Genomic DNA, 24412 nt, shown 5'->3' on the forward strand with positions numbered 1-24412 from the left:
CTTCAGAGATTAAGGCAAACTGCTCCTGAAATACTGTGGAAGATTATTTTGGGGAGTATGTGAGTATTAACAATAATGATTTCTAACCCTTTGTGTTCACACACGTGCTAATCTTAAATACAGGTGCAGAAAATTCCTTCACTGATGTTGTCTCTGAGTCCTTAGGTAACGGGGGAAAAAAAATCAGTCGCTATCTGTTTTGCTTCACTTTGATTCACTTCAACTTAATATTGGTGTACCTCACTGTCCGGCCACTGAAAACACTTCTAGGCCACAGTATCACAGTATAACTAAGGTTGGAAGAGACCTCGAGGATCATCGAGTCCAACCTATCAACACAGACCCCATGACTAGACCATGGCACCAAGTGCCACATCCAATCCCCTCTTGAACACCTCCAGGGACGGTGACTCCACCACCTCCCTGGGCAGCCCAATCCACCTGACAGACTTCCATGATAAACCTTGTTTTATGTGAAGAGTCTGTGTAGTTAATATGTCATCATTTTGTTCCGTGTGAAAGTGGATAAATTCACACCTAGAAGCTTGCTGTTACTCTGTCCCCAAGCCTTCAATATGCAGATTTCTATATAAACCATGCAGGTTGAAAAGGCTGCTAAATGATTTCATTGGAAGTGTATTCTTGTGATCAATTGTATTCATCAGCCTCTCTTTAGAAACGCCACATAAAATTGGTTTAACATCAAGCTGATTATCTCCAAGTCATTTTTCTGTGAAATTAGTGGATGCATGTTGCAGATATGTAGAGAGGGAATTTTATGTCATCTGAAGTTATGTAATTTTTTTCCCCTCTCGTGCAGGGCATATCACGTCCCCAGTGGAAAAATACTCGCAGTAAAGGTAAGATATTACAGTAATTTTCTTCCTCTCCATTCTTTCTTGACCTTGGTTTCCTTCCCCTCCTTCTGATTGTTAGATCTCACTTTGGTTTATTGCATCAAAGTCCGTGTTGTTTATTCAGGAGAGCTCCAACCCAGAAGCTGAGTCAAATGAGCACAGAGGTCCCAGAATCCAGCTCCTGCCCACTGGGAATTGCTTGGCACTGTGTGAAGGGTTCCCATGGGGTTACATGGATATGTCCAAGGGCAGTGGTGGTTTGTGCCTCCTTGGTGACTGGCAGAGGTGCTGCTTCCCCATCCTGAGCCCCAGTGTTGGAGGAGCAGGGATGGAAAAGCCATGGGATGTCAGCCTGTACCTTCCTCTGCTGATGTCAAAGTGTCCCCAAGGGCAAATTGTTCAGTGGTCTCTGCAACCTCATTTTTAAATAAAGAGCATTTCCCTGTTTACTTTGGGATAGCATTCTGCTCTCCTAGGAGATTCTGTAGCTTTAGCAGGAATACTTATTTGAATGTCCTCCTCTCCAGTGATTTTTTTTTTATCCAACTGATTTGGTTTTTCTTGTCTTGTTATCAGCATTCTTTGCAGTGAAGCTGTGTCAGATCAGTCCCACTCTTCTCTGGAGTTCAGTTAAAGCTGTGACAAACAGGATGCCCTTATCTTCTTCACCTCTTTAACATTAAAATAGATTTGGAAATTCAATCATTTCAATCAATCTATACAAAAATATGTCCTTTTAAAGGAAAGAAAATATGTCCCCACAAGTGATACCTGTCATTCCTTGACCTGTCATGAGCAGTTAGTGTAAGACAGGAATTCTCTGAGTTGTAATAGGCACAAAAGTGCAGAACATTTTATACTCAAAACTCTTTATTTCAGTTTCCACTGTAGAACTAAAAAGGCTCTTCCCCTAGGTGCTGGGATTGCATGAGGGTGCTGCTTTTCCCTGGTACCTACTACATTGCTTCATCAAATCTTCTTTTTAGAGGTCTGCTAAGAGCACCTTCAGTGCCAGTCCTATTGGCAACACTCCTCACCAAGCCTGCCTGGTGCTTCTGTGGGACTGTGGGTGCCCCCTGAAGCTGCCTGGAGAGCAGGTGGAGAACCAGAAACATCCCACAGGCAGGAGGGGAAATGAGTTCACCTTTTGCAAGGTTAATTGAAATCACCTCCCTGTGGCAAAAAAACCTTTTTCCCCCCGCAGTTTCACCACCTTGTTTCCCTTTGAGTCTGAGGGCTTGGGTAGTCCTCACGGATAATGAGCATCCTGAAGGTCTGAGAAACTGAGTTGTCTTATGGGTACTACTCATGGTGGTCCTGTCACTCTCAATCATATTTTAGGGTGATTTCAAATGAGATACTGCATCAACATGTTTGTGTTATCAGAGTTTAAAAGCTCAGTTAAGAAAATTACCCTACACATCTCATGGCTATGAGCAATAAAAAGGAAATGGTAATGCCAGGGTCTTGGCATAATCATCACATGGGCTCGGGGTTTTGCCAGAGGATTGCCAAAATCAGAGGAACATCATGGCATGGATCTGTGCAAGTGGAGTCTGAGGTTTTGGGAAGCTTTTTTGGAGATAATGTACAAATTTAATAGGACCTGATGGTATTGTGAAAACAATTTCAGCTGGTATAAAATGCTTTCAGGATTCTTGGTCATTGAGCAGCTGCAATGGGTCCAAAGAAGGGCAACAAAGCTAATGAGGGGTCTAGAACACAGGTCTTGTGTGGTGGAGCAGCTGAGGGAGCTAGAGTTGTTTAGCTTGGAGAAGAGGAGGCTGAGGGGAGACCTTCTGGCTCTCTACAACTCCCTGAAAGGAGATTGGAGCCAGGTGGGGGTTAGTCTCTTCTCCCAGGGAACAAATGATAGGACAAAGAGGAAAGGGGAGGTTTAGGTTAGATATTAGAAGAAACTTACTCACTGGAAGGGTTGTCAAGCCAGGGAACGGGTTGCTCAGGGGAGGTGGTTGAATCCTCATCCCTGGAGGTGTTTCATGGAGGCAGAGATGTGGTGCTGAGGGACATGGTTTAGCACCAGACTTGGCAGAGCTAGAGAATGGTTGGACCCAATGATCTTACAGGACTTTTCCAACCAAAATGGTTCTATGACTCCAGAATCCTGCAAATACATTGAACAGCAGAACAAATCCATGCTAATACCTGTTACAGACCAAGGTTATGTCATTGCCTAGTTTATGTGAACACTGCAGCTAGACAATCAGCAGCAGATTTAATAGATTTTTTTTCAAAAAGAGGGAAAAAAAAAGGAAGAGGTAAAAATCCAAATGAAAAATTGAAGCCTCCCCTGGCTGATTGCCACCCTTCAACTGCTTTTAGTTTCTCCTGCTCTTAAGCTTGGCATTTAAATGGACCATTTGATTAATCATTTGGATACTGCCTGCAACACTCCCAAATTTCCTTTGAGTTGTACATACTGTAGAAGACAATTATGTCACCACAGATTAAATAAGTGAATTAAAGGAGAACAGCAGCTTAATTTGACCTGTGATTTTGCTCTCGTTCCCTTCAGTGGAACCTACGCCACTCCAGCAAATAGATGAAGTCATCCATGACAGCTTGTGATGAATTGCCGTATTTATACTGTATATTTTAATAGCCTCACACTGATTTAAATTGAGCACAGAGTAAATTATAATTCAGTCACTTGACTGCTTGTATTTAACTTGACAACTCATCCTTATTTGTCCTGGAGGTGTAGTGGAGAGCAGAGGAAATATGCTCAGGTATTGCTCTCTTTAAAATTAACCCTTTTCGTCTAAAATGTTGGGTCTGTTGAGTCCACATCTGTTAAAAAAAAAAAGGGGGGGGTGTTTGTGCTTAGAGATTTCAGATTTGATAGATTTTGGGCAGGATCTCAATAAGGAAGATATGCCAGAGTGCTCGAAGCTTTTTGCTGAATCCCAAGGGACTGACATATCATTTCAATTAAAAATAACAACCCCCCCACCCCCAGCTCGTCCTTGTGTCCTTCTCCAGCTCTACCTCTGAGGCACCATTTCAACTAGTTTTGAAATCCGGGCAGGTGCTGGAGCTCAGCCTTCAGATCTGCTTTCCCAGCCAGCCCAGATTACTCTCAGCCCAATCTCTAGGTTGATTCATCTTCATCTGCTAACTACAGTTGTAGCTTCTGATGGATGCTTGTTAAGAGGCTTGGCTCCTGCACATGTTGGACCGTGCATGTTATTTTATCCTGGGTGAATCACAGAGTGTTTTGGATTGGAAGGGGCCTTTGAAGGACCTTTAGAGGCCCCTACCAACCCAGTATATTGTATGATTCTGTGATTCTTTCTTCATGCCAGGTGTTGGTTGGTTGGATGGCAGGGAAGTCTTGGATGCTGATCATCCTAACTGCTCCTTGCTTAGGTCAGCGAAGCCTTCACTGTGAACAGGACAGGGAAATTCCTCACTGTGGGTAGAACTTTTCCAGATAAAACTTTAATTGTTATGCTGTTGACAAGATGAAATTCTGTTAACAGTGAGTGGGTAAAACTGATAGTTTCCCAGCAAACTATTTTAAGTTTTTCATGCTGCAAAAATGTAAGTGAATATTGTTGGCAAATGATTATTGATCTAGACAAGCACGTTAAATGTTTCCTAGCAGCCCTCTATTCCACTTACAATTTAGTTCAGTGACAGCTTTTATAAATAACCCTAAAGCAAACTCTTGCTAGGAACAGGTTATTGGGTTTTTTTTCCCCTCTTAGACACATTTGGATACTGTCTTTGGAAATGGTCTCTCTTTGTTTGGTTTCCTCACCACTATTTGCAGCCTGGAATATCCTTCTGCTTAATTCTGCCAGCTGACTCAATTTTGGTTTACAGAGCATCAGAACCACAGAATTTGTAGGGGTTGGAAGGGACCTCTGGAGGTCATCTAGTCCAAACCCCCCCTGCCAAGGCAGGTTCAGCCAGAACAGGTCACACACACACATCCAGGCAGGTTTTGAATGTCCCCAGAGATGGAGACTCCACCACCTCGCTGGGCAGCCTATTCCAGTGCTCTGTCAGAATAGATTCGTCTACCACCTCTCAGGGCAACCTGGGTCAGGCTCTCACCACCTTCAAATGTGCAGGACTTTTTTTTTCCTGGATATTTTTAAGTTTTCCATATTTCTTACATTGTTAGGAAGTTCTGTACAAGTGGAAGTGAACATTCAGGAAACTGAAAGAGTGGTGGGAGGAGACACTCATTTGGAACAGCACTAGGGACACTCAGTGATCCTTTCAATCCTACAGTGCTTGTTTAGTCGTTGGGGTTAACATGGGGACATTCAGGTGAGGTCTCAGCCATTCAGGCTCCTTCACCAAACATCTTTGCAGCAAGAAGAGTCAGTGCTGGGAGGGGGATCACACTTGGGGTGAATAAGCAGCAACTCAAGAGTTTTACCAACCAGCAGATCCACTGTACCTGCTCTTCACATTAGGTGTGGGGCTTGTGTTCAAGTTCTAGGCCATCTCTTGGTCAAATGGACTAAGCCATAAACTATGATGTTTCATGGGTAAAATTGGCTGTAAAATTTAGTTTACTTTGTGATTTCCATTTCCTTCCCTCACTCATCACTGTTAAAATATTCTTTGCACTTATTCCTCTGATTCTTCTTTTCCCACATAAGGATGATTTAATTCATGGATCTTCAGGTTCTTATTTTGAATCATTCCCTTTTTATATCAGCTCTGATCAGATGTCTGTTTCTTTGTATTTTAGGTCATACCCTTAGATATAACACTGGACCTGCAGAAGCAGATAATGTCAGAGTTAGAAATTCTTTATAAGGTATGTGGATATGCTCATTTTCATTCTTCTTACCTGGAATCTTCTCACCACAACTTTTAAACCAGATTTGTTTTCTTTCCTTTCTTTCCCCAGTGTGACTCATCATATATCATAGGATTTTATGGTGCTTTTTTTGTAGAAAACAGAATTTCCCTGTGTACAGAGTTCATGGATGGTAAGTTGTGTATTGAGTCTGCTTTTGGTTGCTGAGTGTGGGGACAGCTTATGAGAGTTGGGGCTGTTGGTACTGGAGAAGAGAAGGCTCCAGGGATACCTTATAATGGCCTTCCAGCAGGAAGGGAGCCTACAAGAAAGCCCTGAAGGGACTTTTTACAAGGGCTTGTAGTGATAGAATGAGGAGGAGTGGATTGCAGCTGGAAGAGGGGAGATTTAGACTGGAGATTAGGAAGAAATTCTATACAGTAAGGGTGGTGAGATACTGGAACAGGTTGCCCAGGGAAGTTGTGGGTGCCCCCCTCCCTGGAGGTGTCCAGGACCAGGTTAGATGAGGCCTTGGGCATTGTGGTCTAGTGTGAGATGTCCCTGCCCGTGGTCAGGGGGTTGGAACTGGGTGATCTTTAAGATCCCTTCCAAGCCATTCTGTGATCCATGATCTAAGTATGTAAATGAGAAGCTCATATGAAGCTGTGCTTCTCCAGAGCAGAGCAAAATGCGGTAGAACGGCTGGAAAACGTAAAGTATTACGATCTTTGAAGGTGGTTCTTTAAAACCCCAGGTTAGTACTGGAGCTGTGTTCCATTCTCCACGGTATGCTGCATCTTCCCCAGTGTAACTTCGCTTACTTTTATGGAAAATGTAAATAGAAGAGAAATAAATGCTGGCTTAATTTGTGGTTTGATATTGGAACCTTCCTTACAATCTGTCCTCACTGAGAAAACAGCTGTTCCTCACTTTTACTGTTTTGATAGCCAAAACAGATTTTCTTTTAAAGAAATCTATTAACCCAATGTCCTATGTGTTTTCAGTGGAAATAGTCTCTTAATTGCAAGGCAAGGAATTATTTTCCACCACAGCTGTTTAGCAGCCCTGCGCCGAGTTGCTTTTTGAGTGTACTCTTGCCTCTCCCAGTGTGAATCTTCAGACCAACAGTATCCTCTTCCCCACAATCTGCCACTGCGGAGCTGTGTGGCTGCTTTGCTTTGAAATCTTGTGCTTCTTGGAGGGAAGGCAGGCAAAATATCCTGATGACAGAAATTTCATAGAATCATAGAATTGCTTTAGCTAGAAAAGACCTTTAAGATTGTGGAGTCCAACTGTCAACCCAACACCGCCATGGCCATTAAACCATGTCCCCAAGAGCCATGGCCATGCATTTCTTGAACACCTCCAGGGATGGTAACTCCACCACCTTCCTGGGCAGCCTGTTCCAATGCCTGACCACTCTTGCAGGAAAGAAATTGTTCCTCATGTCGAACCTAAACCTCCCCTGGCACAATTTCTGCCCATTTTCTCTTGTCCTATCACCTGACACTGGGGAGAAGAGACTGACTCTTACCTGTCTCCAACCTCTTTTCAGGGAATTGTAGAGCCAGAAGGTCTCCCTCAGCCTCATCTTTTCCAGGCTAAACAACCCTAGCTCCCTCGGCTGCTCCTCAAGTCTTGTGCACTAGACCCTTCACCAGCTTCTTTGCCCTTCTCCAGACCTGCTCTAGCACCTTCTTGTAGTAAGAGGCCCAAAACTGAACCCAGTGTTCAAGGTGCAGCTTCACCAGTGCTGAGTAGAGGGGAGACACTCACTTCCCTGAACCTGCTGTCCACACTGTTCCTCATACAGGCCAGGGTACTGCCCTCTGTGTATGAACTCTCAGTATGTCTACTAACAGATGCAGTTCCTTCATGCCTTGCATGCAAGAACCTTCTTCACAGCACTCAACTTCTAACATAACTTTGTTGTGAGTCTCTTCCTCGCTTCAGAATTTCCTTACAAGCCAGCATTTTATGCCCCATCCAGGTTTTTCCCACAGGTTCAGGTGGATATAAAGAAGGAAGGATCTCACAAATACTTTGCTGTGAGGGGAAGGCTTTCTGGCAGGAAAAATGTCTAAACCCAAATGTGTCCCTTCATTGAGTAGCTGCTTTTCTCTGACAGGGACTATGGATAGAGCCCTTTAGGGTTTTATGATGCATTTTGGTTTCTCCTTCTTAAAATAGTCTGTTACTAATGTTTTATCTCTTTTTCCTTTTACTCCCTCTGTCCCCCATTTCTGTGCCCCATTTCTTAATATTCTCTCAGATTTTGTTGAAAGAAGATCACATTTATTCAGCCAAGCCCACAAATCCTTTACTGTTCTCACATTGTGTGGCTCTTAGCCCTTTCTCTCTCCTGTCCTTGCAATTGCACTCAAGACTTGCAAGCCCATGCTAGGCAGCAAGGAAGCATCTGCTCATGCCAAAACATGCATCTGCCTGGAGGCTCCTACCTAGCTCAGAGATCTTCAAAAATGACAGACAGAAATGCTTGCTTTTCTGAATTCTTGTGTGAAAATATTGAAGCCTTTAGGGTATGCATCCCTTGGGATGTTGCCCAGCGCTGGTATTTACTGACCATGCACAAATTGCTTGGAATTATGCTGGAGCTGACCTCTGCTCTGCCTCATGTTGTGTTCTCCTTCTGGCAGAAAGCAACAGCGATTACTTAAAGGAAGAACAAAATGCAAATAAAGGGACCTTGCCTTTTCTTTTCTACCCCAGGCTTTTAAGTTTTAAACTTTGCCAAGGATGCAGGTGAAGATAAGAAAAAATTACTTTCTCATCCTGCAGATGAACAGCTTGAAGTGACAATTTTTTAGGTCTTTTGACTGCTTTAGGAGAGTTGATATATAATTCCTGAATCCATATCCCATGCCTCTGTTTGCCTGGTTGTGTCCTGTACCATATTACAAAACACAGATATTTCCTTCATGAATGACCTAGATAGAGGTGGGTTTGTGTCTTTTGGGATCATACAGTCATTAAAGTTGGAAAAGACCTCTAAGACCACCAGATCCAACCATCAGCCCAACAGCACCATGGTCACTAAACCACACCCCCATGTGCCATGTCTGCATGTTCCTTGAACACCTCCAGGGATGGGGACTTCACCACCTCCCTGGGAAGCCTGTTCCAATGCCTGACCGCTCTGTCAGTGGTCAAGAGGATACTCATGGCTTAGGGATACACATAGAGAAAAGCTGCACATGTAGTGCACATGTAGTGCACATTTTGGTTTTCTTTTGGCACCTGCAAGCAGCAAAAAGCCAAGGAACTCCCAAAATGCTGAGGCTGAACTGGGAGGATCTTAAAGAGCAATAGAGATAGGAAGTGAGGTGCAGGTTGTGAGACTTCACCTTGATGTCTGCGCATAGAATTGGGAGCTAACATCATGCATTTGGATTTGGAAAGTAATGTGGGTAGAAAGAGACCTGGGTCCCATTTCATGTATTTGTTTGGAGTTTGGTGAATTTTTAAGGTCAGTTCTTTCTGACACACTTTCTGTTACATCATTGATGGTGTTTTTATTAATAACCAAAGCATAGAAAGCCCTTGTGACTACAAATCTAGGGCAGTATTCCATTTTGTATTACCTCAGCACATTTTGTTTGTCCCTGCAGGGGGTTCTTTGGATGTTTATAGAAAAATTCCAGAGCACGTACTTGGAAGAATAGCAGTAGCTGTAAGTACCTTTCTCTTATTGTCTTTCATTTTATTGTGGTGCACATAACCTTGGGGGTTGGGGTCTGAGTGGCTGGAGAGCAGCCAGGCAGAGAGGAACCTGGGGGTACTGGTTGATGGTAGGCTGAACATGAGCCTGCAGGGTGCCCAGGCAGCCAAGAGGGCCAATGGCATCCTGGCCTGGCTCAGGAACAGTGTGGCCAGCAGGAGCAGGGAGGTCATTCTGCCCCTGTACACTGCACTGGTTAGGCCACACCTTGAGTCCTGTGTTCAGTTCTGGGCCCCTCAGTTTAGGAAGGAGGTTGACTTGCTGGAAGGTGTCCAGAGAAGGGCAACAAAGTTGGTGAGGTGCTTGGTACACAAGCCCTATGAGGAAAGACTGAGGGAGCTGGGGTTGCTCAGCCTGGAGAAGAGGAGACTCAGGGGTGACCTTACTGCTCTCTACAACTACCTGAAGGGAGGTTGTAGACAGGCGGATGTTGGTCTCTTCTTCCAGGCAGCCAGGACCAGAACAAGAGGACACAGTCTGAGGCTGCGCCAGGGAAGGTTCAGGTTGGATGTTAGGAAGAAGTTCTATACAGAGAGAGTGATTGCCCATTGGAATGGGCTGCCTGGGGAGGTGGTGGAGTCACCATCATTGGAGGTGTTCAGGAGGAGACTTGATGGGGTGCTTGGTGCCATGGGTTAGTTGTTTAGGTGGGTTGGATTGGTTGATGGGTTGGATGTGATGATCTTGAAGGTCTCTTCCAACCTGGTTTGTTCTATTCTATTCTATTCTAACCCATCTCAGATGTCATGCCTGTGCCCCCATGGGACACCAAATCATCTCCAGAATCTGTCCTCACTATGTGTGTGAAATGGAGAGTCCTTCCCATCTTCTGCTTTTCCTAACCATCCTGTGTGCGCAAGGACACTGGGGTTGAGAAAACCTTCCAACACATGAGTTGCTGGAGGCTCAAGATATGTAAAAGGATGTGATAAATTGAATGGAATAAGAAAAACATCATGACTTTGCTGGAGAACTGTGTGGCCATGCTTCTTCATGTGTAGGCATGGCACTTTGGGATATGGTTTAATGGCCATGGTGGTGTTAGGTCAATATTTCAACTTGATCTTGGAGGTGTTTTCCAACTGAAACAATTCTGCAATTCATAGCTACCCTTTGTAGGGTGGAGCAGTCCTCTTAAATCACCTTTCAGTTCTTCTTATAAGGTTCCTTTTAGAAGGTGATTCAGAAGCCCTGCCCTAGCCATTTTGGAAATCCCTCATCTGCTGCTTCTGTCTAACTATTCTAGCTGTCTGCATTCTGGGCACCCAGATTTGATTCCCAGGTTGAAAAATTAAGTGGGTTCTTCTTACCAAAATTACATGGCAGAACACAATTGTCTGCCTTCCCCTCTGGCAGGTCTATTCCTTGAGGAAAGTAAGTTGGGAATTGGACAAGATGATCTCCAGTGTTCCCTTCCAACCCTTATCATTCTGTGATTCTGTGATAAGGAGGAGGCTGAAGTTACTTTGCACAAGCCATGCCTGGGACAGGACTCTAGGGCTGAACCAAGGCTGCCTGAGTCCAGGCTGCTCCCTCAGCCTAATGCTGGGATCCTTCACATGTGAGCAGGCATGGCTGAAGAGCTAACTGTTTCTTTGGGGGTGATGAGGAGGGAGATGGTTTGTAATCTAGGAGAGCAATCAACCCCCAATGCCTACTCAGTTGACAGTGGGATCCTTAGAGCTCCTGGTAACCCATCATTGTGCCTCAGCAGCATTCAGTGGCTGTGTTGGTACAAATTCACTAGCCATGCCTGAAAGCTCAAATTACAGAACAAAAGGAAGAGAAGAGAAAGAAAAATTGTCCATCTTTTGGCACAGCTGAAGACAGGGTAAATGACCAATGTCTTAGTGGATCCCACAAGGGAGAGAGATACTGCTAAACAATTGCTAAATATAAGGAATACTTTGATAACTTAAGCAGTTTAAAGCATAACAAAGTTATTCTATCATGTGCCATTTAATTAAGTGCTGGGTTTTCACATTCATTATACATCAAGCTGACAATTTAAATCCTTTAATCCAACACAGGCAGCTATTTAGTCTCTGTTCATTGTAATTCACAGCTCTACTTTCTCTTAATTTGTGTGGCCTGCCCAGGGTGATGAACATCCTTCTCTGATGCTGTTTCCTCTAAGTAGCTTCAAATCTGTTCATTATATAGCCTAGCAGTTTCTTAGGGAGTTTGAGTGCTTTTCACCTTTAGTTCAGAGTAAAAACGTTTCATCTCTTCTTCCCTATTGAGCAATGAATGAAAAGTTGCTAAGTGTCCTCGTATTCCTGATGCTGAGTACCATGTGTGCAGTGCAATAATGCTGGGCTGGCCCTTCAAGCATTTCTTCAGATGCTTATTTCTTCTTCTTTTCCTTCTCTCACTTCATGTTGTGCACTTAATACACCAACTTACCTTATCATTTCCTTTTGTCTCTCCTCTCCCCCATCCTCCCCAGCCCACCTGGCTTGGTGTTCTCAGATGTTCTCTTCCAATTTTTCACCTATCCATAATGGTGCTGCTTCAGCCCCATCCTTTATGTCTTGCTGGCTCTTTTTTTTGTTCACCCATCAGGTCATCTCTTTACAAATCTGTTAGTTAGTGAGCGTGACTCCCTGACACCGATGGCGAGCTGATACTTAACTTTTCCTAGTTATTTTATTTGTGGCTTTAGGAACCTGTGCTGTGCCTACTGCAGTGCAGGGGGGGTCAGGAAGGAGGGGAACAAAGGAGCAGGTGCCTTCAGAGAAGGAACTCGCCCCTTTCTCCTGCTTCTCCCTAACAGAAGGTGTGCACTGAGGCTGAACCGGCACTGGCAGCTTCCTCTGCTCTGGTGCTGTTTTTTGCTCAGTTGGCATGGTAGGCTTGTTGGAAGGAGGCTGTGAGAGCCTTTGTTTTCTCTGGAATTTATCAGTGGCAGCAGGAATGGCTCCTTTAAGTCTTCACAAATGGCAACCCTGCATCTTGGTGTCTGACATTTCAGCAGAGCCCAGCAGCCCAGTTTGTTGGTTGGGGCACTGTTTTTGCCAGGTACTCTACACAAACACCACAATCCCCACCCTGAACAGCTTGGGAAGGTTTCCCAAAGCCTGGAAGATTCCTGGTCATGTATTGATGAGAAGGAGAGTGTCAGACAAAAGCTAGAGCTTGTATTCATGCATTTTATGGACAAAGTCTGGAGCTTCCATAGTCTCTTTTATTTTCCAGTCTGTGTGTTTTCTTTCTGCCTTCTTTGCACCACATACACAGAGTCATTTGTCTTTTATTCTCCCAGGACACGTGCAATGCACCAGTCTATTGAAGCTCCTTAATAATATGTGTGACCTGCACATCTGTTAATTAGGACATCCTTTTGGTGTATTGGTAGAAGTTTTTAGATGAAGCTGTTTCCAGAGGAAAATGTTGCAGGCACATACAGACTTTAGCAGCACCCCAGCATTCCTCTCACTCCGGCTGGATGATTTTCTTGCCTCATTTCTTTTCATTTCAGTGGGCACCACTGAAAAGATTCCAGCCCCATCCTCTTGCCCCCCACCCTTTAGCTCTTGCTGAGCACTGAGCAGATCCCCTCTCAGGCTGCTCTTCTCCAGACTCAACAGCCCCAGAGCTCTCAGAATGTCCTCCTCACAGAGATGCTCCAGGCCCTTGAGCATCTTCAGAGCCTCCACTGGACTCTCCCCAGTTGTTGCTTGTCTCTTTTGAGCTGGGAAGCCCAGAACACCACAGTGTTCTTCTGCTTTTTTGTTATTCATTTTCCAGTAGGTGGTTACCATTACTTGTGAGGGACAATGAACTCTCAAGCTGCAGTAGCAGGAATGTATTGCTGACTATTATAGTCATGGTTATTTTTTTTTATTTTGAGGAGTAGAGAGTAGCAGAGAGGTTTGTGGCTGAAAGAGAGAATGGTAGAAATCAAACAAGACAGAGAAATTAAATCCTTAAAGGAGGAGGGGACTAGAACATCTCTCTTATGAAGAAAGACTGAGAGGATTGCGGCTTTTTAGCCTGGAGAAGAGAAGACTGAGGGGGGAATCTCATCAATGCTAATCAATACTTCAAGGGTGAGTGTCAGGAGGATGGGACCAGACTTTGTTCAGTGGTGCCCAGTGACAGGACAAGGGGTGATGGACACAAACTGGAGCATCAGAAGTTCCATCTGAACATGAGACGGAACTTCTTTAATTCGAGGTTGGCAGAGTGCTGGAACAGGCTGCCCAGAGAGTGGTGGAGTCTCCATCTGTGGAGACATTCAGAACCCACCTGGATGTGTTCCTGTGTGACTTGCTCTAGATAAACCTGCCTTTCAGTGGGGGTGGGTTCAATCTCCAGAGGTCCCTTCCAACCCTTACCATTCAGTGAGAGCATTTTCCAGGCCTTAAGGAGAAACACTTTGTTGAGGGCAGGATAAAGTGGTAAGAGAAAAGCAGATTGTGCTGAGATTTAGCTCTCCAAGAAGCTGTGGGATCTCTGATTTCATTTTAAAATTCATCCTGGTTGCCTCTACAAGGCAGTGTCAATAAGAAGGAGAAATCTCTCTTCTTCCTTGTGCTCTTTGTGTGAAGAGCACAAGGTGTGTTTTTCCAAAGGAAAGCATTATCTTGGGAGCCCTAAAACGGTGCTGTGGTGGCTCCTGTTTTCACACTGGTGTGTGCTTATTTGGGTCTGCCCATGTGAAATCTCTTCTACCTTTGCTTGCCACTTCACACATTTATTTTCACTTCAATTTCTGAAGCAGTGACATTGTGCACTGTATTTTGAGTGCTAATGTTGATTGAAGTTCTCCCTGAAAGGATGTGCACTTGAACTGTCAAGAGAGTGAGTGATTGACAGCAGGTAGAAGTACTTTTTGTGTCAAGGCTTTGTCAAGTCATTGTTGTAAAACCTACTTTACTGAATACCAATAATTCCTGCTAGATGTTCAATCAAAAGATACCCTCCTCCAGCATCATTTTAGAATAATATTTAGTACTTAAGAGTCCTTCCTTAATAGGCAAATGTAAGGGAAGGGAGTAACAGCCCTTTACAGCAGGATGAGTCCATCTGAGTGTCTCCTCTGCACATGTTTGCAGCCCAGGATAAAGGGAAAAACTCTTTTCATTCCTTTGTACACTGAGGGAATCTGGATGGGAGGGTTTGTTTACTAGCATGTCTATTGTAACTGCTTCTCCAGCACAACTTCCACAATGAAGATGTCAAATCACTCACAGATGTTGATTTCTCCCTCCCTCCCCAGGAAATATTTCCTTTCTTTCTATCATGCATTCATAAAATAAACATTTTCTAGTGGTTTTAAAGATTTTTTTTTTTAAAGTAGGCTAAATAGATCTTTAATAATCAAAGAAGCTTACTGGTCTCAGGTCACCTTCACCATCAGGAGGAGCCTGAAATATTGCACCCCCTTTCTTTATTTTTGCATCAATGCTTTTTTATTATTATTATTCATCTGTCAAAATGCTGTGTAAGTAGAATTTGCCTGGTTTGCTCTTTGGAAGGCTACTGTGAGCAAGGCCACACTGCTGGGCATGCAGAATTTGGCTAAGGCTTTTTGGAGCAGGTAATTACCGTCTGAGACTATGAGATAGTTGCTGTATGAGTTCACCAGGGAGGATTTACCACCTAGAGCAGTATACTCTAGGAGATCCAGAATCGTTGGGATGGGGCTTATGAGGAACCTGATCTAGCAGGAGGTGTCCCTGCCTGTGGCAATGGGGTTGGAACAAGGTGATGTTTAAGGTCCCTTGCAACCCAAACCATTCTGTGGCTCTATAATTATTTGCTTTACAAAAGAGATACAGATTACACTGATCAGCTCAATTCACAATCACAGAATGCATCAGGCTGGCATGGTCCCTCAAAGGTCATCTTCTTCAACCCCTCTGCAGTCAGCAGGGACATCAACTAGATCAGGTTACTCAGGTCACATCGAGTTTGACCTTAAATGTCTCCAGGAGTGTGACTTCAACCACATTTCTGGGCAACCTGTTCAACCTCAACCTGATGTTGGTTTTGGTTACAGCATTTGTTAATTCTCTGGGCTTGCAGGAGTAGTAAATCTAGGTGGGGGAATGCTGTGTTAAAAATGCAAGTTTGGGGGTTTAAGTACCTTACAGAAACCAAACCTGCAGAGAGAGTAACTTGAGCCACCCACCTGCTTTCTTGGGGAGTTGACTGAGGGACTTGTTATGTTTGGGGTTCAGTCTCTTCTCCCTAGTGTGAGGTGATAGAACGAGAGGAAGTGGCCTGAAATGGTGCCAAGGGAGGCTTAGGGAGAGGAAGGAGCAAATTCTGCAGCAGCACACCAAAGTCTGCCACAAATCTTACCTTTTTAGTGGTCACGATGATACTTTCTGGTACTATGGGGTACAGTAAGACTTTTGTTTGGTCTAGGATGGGTTAATGAGACAACTTGTACAGCTCAAGAATCAGAGAATCATTAAGCTTAGAAAAGGCTTCTAAGATCATGAAGTGCAACCTTCTATTAACACCACCATGACCACTAGAATGTTCTGCATTTGCATTGAGTAAATAAAAACATAGGAAGAAAAGGAGGGAAAGGTACAGCTGCACCAAATGGAAGAAGAGGGAAAGAGAGGATGAAGTGGAAGAGTCTGTTTGGGATTGTATTTCCTGGGCATTCATTTCGTAGGGTGGCTTTTGTTGCAAGAAGACAAATCATTGCACAAGGCTTTTAATCACTACATGATTTTTGACTCCCCGGCAAAGATAAATGCATTAAGAATACACTGCAGTGCCTAAAGGGATTCAGCATAAGGGCAACTAACAGATCCTTGGAAGAAGCTTATTTGTGTGTTCTAAAAGAGCCTGTTGCCAGGTAGTGTGCTTGGCAGCAGGGGTTTATCTGGACCCTTTTGGAAAGAGTGATTTGTCTCCTCTTTCCCCTTTTTCATTGGAACTCGTGTCTTTAATGACTCAGCACCAGCTGAGGTGTGCAGAGTTTCTTACCAGGAGTCTTTAATATCTGTTGTTGTTTTTTTTTCCCTTCAGGTTGTGAAAGGCCTTACCTATTTATGGAGTCTAAAGATTCTACACAGAGGTGAGTAACAGATGCTTTCTGTTTTCCAGTGAAATATCCTATTAATTTATTTTAACAACGCTTTCTAGAGAGACAGCAGACCATCCTAACATCTGGTTTGATTCCAGTGGAATAATGCAGAGTGAATCTTACTCATTATCCTTGCAGATTGTCTGATAAAATATTTTTACTGCTGTTCTCTTTTTATTACCCTCTTTCCTCCCCTTAAAGAAAAAGACAAAAGAGAGAAATGAGTTTTACTGAGATTTAGCTGCTCAGGATTACAAACAGGTGCCCAGCAGAAAAATCAGCAAGGCAGAAAATTCAGCAGGGCAAAAATCAGATGTTTGACTAGTGCTGAAAAGAAGATACATAAAGAATTTTCTTATGTACTTCAGAACTCTCACATGGCAGCCATGAGCATTGGGGTAGAGTCTCAGACCTCTAAAACAATCACCTGCTATCCTCTGCTCATGAATAATTAAACTTTAAACATGCTGGGGTTTTTTTTGCTGTTTATTTTCCATCCTGAAGTTAACCTGTACTGTTTTAAACTTCTCAAATTATTTCTTGCTTTTTAAAAATTGTTACATTTGGGTTAAAAATTATTTGCTGTGGTGGCTTAACTCAAACACACAAGAGCTTTCAAAACCAAACTCAGTTCTGGAAGCAGTGGAAAATGCTGTTTAAAGAACAAAGAAGCCCTTCCCCCCCGCACCAGCACCAGCACCCCCCACCCCACCCCCAAAAAAAAAGGAGGTAAAAAAAAAGGAGAAAAAGGAACTCATTACATTTATAATGTTTCTAAAGTGTCTGAAAGTAACTGCTCTGGTTCCTAATGTTGCTAACAATCCTGTTTAATTTAACCCATCTGCTCGCTCAGCCCGCCTGCACAGTGGGAGCGTGCAGTAACCGACATCAGTTGTGATTGAAAGAGAAGTGTAAAGTAGAGAGAGACACGTAGAAAATGTTAAGTTGCAAACCACCTAGGAGTGGCTGAAGTACTCATGAGGCTCTGGGCAAGGTGCTAGAAACATAGAATTGCTTCAGTTGGAAGAGACCTCCAAGATCATCGAGTCCAACCATCAACCCAACCCCACCATGGCCATCAAACCATGTCCCCCCGAGCCGTGTCCACACGTGTCTTGAACACCTCCAGGAATGGTGACTGCTCCACCTCCCTGGGCAGCCTGTTCCAATGCCTAACCACTCTTGCAGGAAAGAAATTTTACCTAATATCCAACCTAAACCTCCCCTGGCACAATTTCAGGCCATTGCCTCTTGTCCTGTCGCTGGTTCCTTGGGAGAAGAGACCAGCTCCTCCCTGGCTCCAGCCTGCTTTCAGGAAGTTGTAGAGAGCAATGAGGTTTCCTCTCAGCTTTTTCTTCTCCAGACTAAATAATCCTGGCTCCCTTAGCCACTCCTCAAAAGGCTTCTGCTCTAGACCCTTCAACAGCTTTGTTGCCCTTCCAGCAGGTGTTGGTGGTGTTCTTGTAATGAGGGACCCCAAAGTGAACCCAGTAGTCAAGGTGTGGCCTCACCAGTGCCAAGTACACAGGCACTATACCTGGATGAGGCACCCGGCGTCCTGGTGTGATCTGTGCAAGGAGAGACTGGAGAGTTCTCCAGAAATCTGTGCTGAGTGAGGAGAAGAAGCTGATGGGAAACACTAATTATCAGTATGTATTGAGGTCCTGTCCCTCCTTGGAGCTTAGGCTCAGCCTGTCCTCAGGCTTTTGGGGAGAGTTTGTAGTGGAGGACATTGATCCTGCCTTTTGTTATGTCCTGTGCAGCAGAGCACCAGCTTCAATTCCTCTTGGTCTCACAGCATCTCCTTGTTGGAAGATTGCTGACTTGAGAGCAGAGGCTCAGTCCTGGGTGGGAGAAACAGAGCTGTGGCCAGAAAATGAGTAGAAATCAAGTAAGGACCTGGGTTTGTTACCCCTGCTTAGAGGGTGAGTGAAGTGCTAAGGCTTGCTGGCGTGTTTGACTCTGCAGTGGCTGGACTAAAGGAACAGAAATAACCCAGAGTCCATGTCGAGCCCAGTGCGCACACAGGTTACCAAGGAGGCTCCAGTTCTGATGATGGTTTAAACATTTCACCTACTACCCTGAATGCTGCCAGACAGAGAGATTTAGCAGCTCCATCTGCTCACGGTGAGAGGATGAACAGTGCATAGCTGCCCTAGCAATTGTCAGAATAAATACAAAAGAAAAGGCAGCTGGAACTTCCCTGGCTGGGTATCACCTCACACACAGCCTGTGCCATGCTTTTTTGTAGCATCCCCAAAACAAAAAGCAGGTCTGGGGATTTTAGTTTGTTGGTTTTTTTCTCTTTACATTAAAGATTCTGGCCACCTACTGAATGTGATTTGGGGAGAGCATTGTGGCTGGGCACAAATACTGTAACTGTAACATTTTCTGCTGCTGTTAAATTTAGAACCCGGGTCTGATTTTTGCTTTGCCGGTAAAACGCAGTCTCCCTTTCTCCATGGGCTTCATTGCCTTGATTGAAGAGCAGCTCAGAGCTCTTGATGAATTATTGAGGGTTCTTGCTGTGGTCTAAAGAAAAACACAGAAACTGATTTTTCATCACACTTCAGCTCTTTTTTGCTGGCCTTGGTCTGTTGCTGGATTGACTAAGGTGAGAACAGCACTGCAGAAAGCTATGGAGGGGACAGCTGTCATTCCAGGGCTTGAAAAGTAGCATTCTGGGGGTTGATAACTTGAATTCCAGGTGGTTGCTAACTAGCATTCCAGGGGTTGATAACTAGAATTCCAGAGTTTTATAACTAGCATTCTGTGGGTTGAAAACAAGCATTCCATGAATTGCTAACTAGCATCCCAGGGTTGCTAAGAAGCATTCCAGGGTTCAGCAGAGTTTCCTCAAGGGGCTGGTTTTCAGTGTTCCTCTGTCCTCATTTTTAAGACAGAGAAGATGTATGTGTGTTTCTGTTCCTTCAACACAGATGCAGAATAATGCAATGCAAGGAAGCTGCCTATTTCTCAAAGTCATCTCCTTCAGCTGTCTGCTGGGTTTAATGCATTAGAGGTAAAGGAAAGAGAATTTAACCCTGACTTCCTTGCTGTTTTGTGTAGAGCAAACGGTGCTGGGAGCTGGTGTAGGCTAAGAAGTCAAGAATTTCCACCAAGAAAGGTGAAGAAGCAGTGATGGCGAGGGAGCTGTGTGAGGCAGTGCAGCAACGACAGTTTTGTGACTAGAGCCTGGATTAAAGCAAAGGAAACAAACAATGAGCAAGTCTTTTATTGCAGATCAGACATTGCAGCAAATATTACAGCTTAACTTCAAAACAAACCTCGCAACTAATGAGGTGATAGCCGTGCATATTAATAAACCCAAAGCTGTAGTCGTAGCCATCACACCCACATCAAACATAAACATAAGATTAACACCTACCCCACTCCTTTGGAAGATGTGAGAATGTCCCAATGATAAGTGTGCTCTTTTCCCCAGAGGATAAGAAGTAGAAATGGAAGGGTAATGAGAAATTAACTTAGATTTAAAACAGAATTAGCAATTAAACAAGTCTAATCATGTACAAAGTCAAAGTTTGTATAAAGACAAACCCCCCCCAAAAAAAATCAAAAAGATCTGTTAAGTTCAAGAATAAGTATAGACCCTATGCATTTTATCTGGTGTTGTCTTCTCTCTTCACACCTCCTTATTAAAGGAAACGTATGAAATCAATGTTGCCCACTGGGGTTTCATTGGACTGATCTGTATCCGTCTATACTGGGGGCCGGTACGGATTGCACACCTTGGGCACCTCGGCTTCTGACCAGGTTTTATGTTTGTGTCAGAGGTTTGGAAGTGTTCTCTGATTTGCTTTGTAGCAAGGCAGGGTTGGACTAGATCAGCAACTGGTTAAGCCACACCTTGAGTACTGTGTCCAGTTCTGGGCCCTTCAGTTTAAGAAGGACATTGAGGTACTTGAACATGTCCAGGGAATGGCAACAAGGCTGGTGAGAGGCCTTGAGTGCAGCCCTGTGAGGAGAGGCTGAGGGAGCTGGGATTGTTTAGCCTGGAGAAGAGGAGGCTCAGGGGAGACCTTATTGCTCTCTACAACTCCCTGAAGGGAGGGTTGTAGCCAGGAGGGGGTTAGTCTCTTCTCCCCAGCAACCAGCACCAGAACAAGAGGACACAGTCTCAAGCTGCACCAGGGGAAGCTTAGGCTCGAGGTGAGGAGAAAGTTCTTCACTCGTTCACCATTGGAATGTGCTGCCCAGGAAGGTGGTGGAATCACCATCCCTGGAGGTGTTCAAGAGGGGATCGGATGTGGCACTTGGTGCCATGGTCTAGTCATGAGGTCTGCGGTGACAGGTTGATTCTATGATCTTCAGAAGTCACTTCCAACCCTCACCAGTCTGGGACTCTGATACACATGATGTTGAGCAGATCAATGAGCTGGACAAGGGGTGATGGTTTTAAAGCTAAAAGAGTGAGATTTGTACCACATAAAAGGGAGACATTTTTGATGTTGAGTGTGGTGAGACACTGGCCCAGGTTGTCCAAAGAGGTGGGAGATGCCCCATTCCTGGAACCATTCTAGGTCAGGTTGTTTGGAGCTCTGAGCAACCTGCTCTAGTTGCAGATGACCCTGTGACTGCAGTGGGGTTGGACTAGATGACCTTTAAAGGTCCTTTTCAACTCAAACCAGCCTGAGAGCGCCACATATTTGGATTAAGTATGGTGAAACTACAGGACTCTTTAGCCTGGAGAAGAGTGAATCTTACCAATGCATATAAATATCTGAAGGGTGGAGGTGAAGAGCATGGGGCTGGCCTCTTTTCAGTGGTGCCCAGTGACAGAACAAGGGGCAAAGGGCATTCAGGAGATTTAACTTAAACATCAGGAAGAACTGCTTCACTTTAAGAGTGCTGGAGGCCTGGACCAAGCTATCTAAAGAGATTGTGGAGTCTACTTCTCTGGATACTTTCAGAATCCACCTGGATTCTCAGCTGGAGCTGAGGAGTACTGGTCGATAGGACAGGCACTAGTAAAGTACAAACAAGACCAGATCCCCACTGGTTGATCTTTATGGCCTCAAGCCATGCCAGGGGAAGTTTAGGTTGGATATTGGGAAGAATTTTTTTGCTGCAAGAGTGGTCAGGCACTGGAACAGGCTGCCCAGGGAGGTGGTGGAATCACCCTGGAGACATTCAAGAAAGCTGTGGATGTAGCACTTGGCAACATGGCCTAGTGGTCATGGAGGTGTTGGGTAGAAGGTTGGACTCGATGCTCTTAGAAGTCTTTTCCAACCTTAATAATTCTGTGATCTTCAGAGTTTCTTTCCAGCCCCTACCATTCTGGAATTCTAGGAATTCAGCAGTAACTGGTTTGATGGGGATTTCATCAATGATGCCCAGAGCAGCTTGTTTGACATTTCCCCCTTCTTTTTATATTCAGCTTTGTAAGAAACAATCAGTGCTGGTGCCACATACAGTAAAGCACAAACAAAACTACTAGGCTCTCTGTGTGTGTACTTACAAATCTGTGTAGTTCAGCACGCAGATGCACTCTCATGGACCACTTATACTTATTTAAAACCAAATAAATCACAACCTGCACAAAAGTCATGCTGGTAGGCCATTACAACAGGAATTATCTCCATTCTTCCAGCAGCTTCACTTTGCTGGCAGCAATGTTCTGTGAGCTATCTGCAGCTCAAACCCCGCTTTCCTATCTCTTTTTTTCTCCCTTGAACCCGGTGTGTGGTGGTTTTATGGATTTAAAACACAGAAAGTCAAGAGACAGCTTTTAAATAGGTGTTGGTTGGTGGTGTGTGTGTGTGTGTCCCCCTCCCCCAGTCATTAATCTTTTTGCTGTTCAGTAAAAGAAGATGAGTGAAATGTTTGGTATTTAAAACGCTGGACCTCTGACAGTTGTGTTTAGCAGTACATGAGAGCTTAGAGGTCCCATTTGTTTGCAGAGGGGTGAAAGGACTTGGGAATATCTATCATAAAGAGGACTTGTTCCTCCTCTGTAATGATGCTTCATAGAAATCATTTGTATTAAGCAAGCACTGGTAATGGGAGCATAATGACCCCTTTTGGCTCTTGTTTAAATTCTTTCACTTCTGAAGAGTAATATTAATCACAAGCAGATGGTGCAGAACATTATTTATGCACATTTGTTTTCCAACCCCTCCCTCAAAAAAAATATGTTTAACCCATTAACTGGAGCAGTTTATGAAACAGAAAGGCTAATTTACTGATTGGGTGGGTTTAGGAAGGAGGTTGACTTGCTGGAAGGTGTCCAGAGAAGGGCAACAAAGTTGGTGAGGGGCTTGGAACACAAGCCCTATGAGGAGAGACTGAGGGAGCTGGGGCTGCTTAGCCTGGAGAAGAGGAGACTCAGGGGTGACCTTATCACTCTCTACAACTACCTGAAGGGGGGTTGTAGACAGGCAGAGGTTGGTCTCTTTTCCCAGGCAGCCAGCACCAGAACAAGCGGACACAGTCTCAGGCTGCGCCAGGGGAGGTTCAGGCTGGAGGTCAGGAAGAAGTTCTATACAGAGAGAGTGATTGCCCCTTGGAATGGGCTCCCCGGGGAGGTGGTGGAGTCACCATCACTGGAGGTGTTCAGGAGGAGACTTGACAGGGTGCTTGGTGCCATGGGTTAGTTGATTAGGTGGTGTTGGATGATAGGTTGGACGCGATGATCTTGAAGGTCTCTTCCAACCTGGTCTGGTCTATTCTGTTCTATTCTCCCCACTGTTCAAGATGAGATCGTTTGTGAAGTGATATTTTTTTTGGTTGGTTGGGTTTTGCCCAGGATTGTCACTTTTTTCCCTTGATGAAACCAACAAAACTGTTGGAATTCATAGCAAATATTTATATCAGTTGTCTTAGGTCAGAGAGTAATTGTTTTCATGAGGTGCTTGTTTGGCTACAGCTTGTCCCCAACTCTTCCCTTCCTTTATAGGCTGATCCCAGATTTGCTTTTCTTCTTTTAAGGATTTTCTTCTCTTTTTTTTTTCATTTCATTTTGTTTGTGGAAGGATTTCAGGATCTTGATGAATTAACATGGGGTTTTAATTACATTAGCTTACTGTCACATCCCATGCACCAAGGGAGCTTCAGGTTGGATATTAGGAAAAATTTATTCCCAGAAGAGGTTCTCAGGCACAGGAACAGGCTGCCCAGGAAGGTGGTAGAGCCACCATCCCTGGAGGGATTTAAAAGCCATGTGGGTATGATGCTGAGGGATGTGGTTTAGTGGTAATAGCTTAGCAGTAGTGGTGGCATTGTGACCTTTAGGTGAGTGGTTGGACTTGATGATCTCAGAGGTCTTTTCAAACCTCATCAGTTCTGTGATTCTATGTGGTGGGAAGGGGAGATGTGGTCTGCAGATCCCCAGTGACTCAAGTTGATGGCTGGGTAGAGCTTTGGCTCTTTGGCAGGACAAGGGACAAATGTGACGTGATGTTTTCCTTTGGTGAGTCCTCTTAAGAGAACAAGGTCTTGTGGATTGCACTTGGAGACCACCCTGCCTCTTCCTCTGAGCTCATGACATGTTTGAGTCCTTATAGAAGGAACATTTCAGCTGTGTGCATGTTGCCTTATCATCACTTTCCATGAGGCCAGCAATGATGTTTCAAGCTTAGAGCTTCCTTCTGCCTTCCCAGACCCTCCACTCAGAGTGAAGGAATTTTGCTTCGTGCAAGAGTGCCACAGTTGAGCTGATCCTACAAACCTCTTTCCAGCTGTATTGCACTAAAGTCTCTCCTCTGCATTTGGTTATTAATTATTTTTGATAAAACCTTTACAATTAAAGCAAGAACCTGGCTGCACTGCAGTCTTCAGGTCAGGGCTATCAGCTGCTGGACTCATGGTGCAAGGTGGTGGGATTTTCTCTGTGTGTAGTTGCATCTTGCTCTTTAGTTGATTACAGTCCAGCCCAAGCCTCGTAATGAGGCAGCTCTGTTGGCTGTCATATAATTAGAAAGCAGGTTAAACAGGATTACTGAGCAACAACAGATCTCCTC

The 24412-nt window shown here is 44.4% G+C and overlaps 1 protein-coding gene across 2 annotated transcripts in view; it reads left to right on the forward strand.

Annotated features, from left to right (window-relative positions):
• MAP2K5 (mitogen-activated protein kinase kinase 5) overlaps positions 1 to 24412 on the forward strand; it is a 161287-nt gene that overhangs the window by 53035 nt on the left and 83840 nt on the right. For both annotated transcript variants that reach the window (XM_068143548.1, XM_068143547.1), the window contains exons 9-13: positions 821 to 860; positions 5590 to 5658; positions 5752 to 5833; positions 9270 to 9331; positions 16376 to 16424. In XM_068143548.1, coding sequence (XP_067999649.1) covers positions 821 to 860; positions 5590 to 5658; positions 5752 to 5833; positions 9270 to 9331; positions 16376 to 16424 — 302 coding nt within the window. The remainder of the gene's footprint in view (positions 1 to 820; positions 861 to 5589; positions 5659 to 5751; positions 5834 to 9269; positions 9332 to 16375; positions 16425 to 24412) is intronic.

The sequence above is a fragment of the Melanerpes formicivorus genome, unplaced genomic scaffold (genome assembly GCF_026170545.1).
Source record: "Melanerpes formicivorus ecotype bairdi unplaced genomic scaffold, bMelFor1.0.p_v2 SCAF_10, whole genome shotgun sequence".
Taxonomy (NCBI): Eukaryota; Metazoa; Chordata; class Aves; order Piciformes; family Picidae; genus Melanerpes; species Melanerpes formicivorus.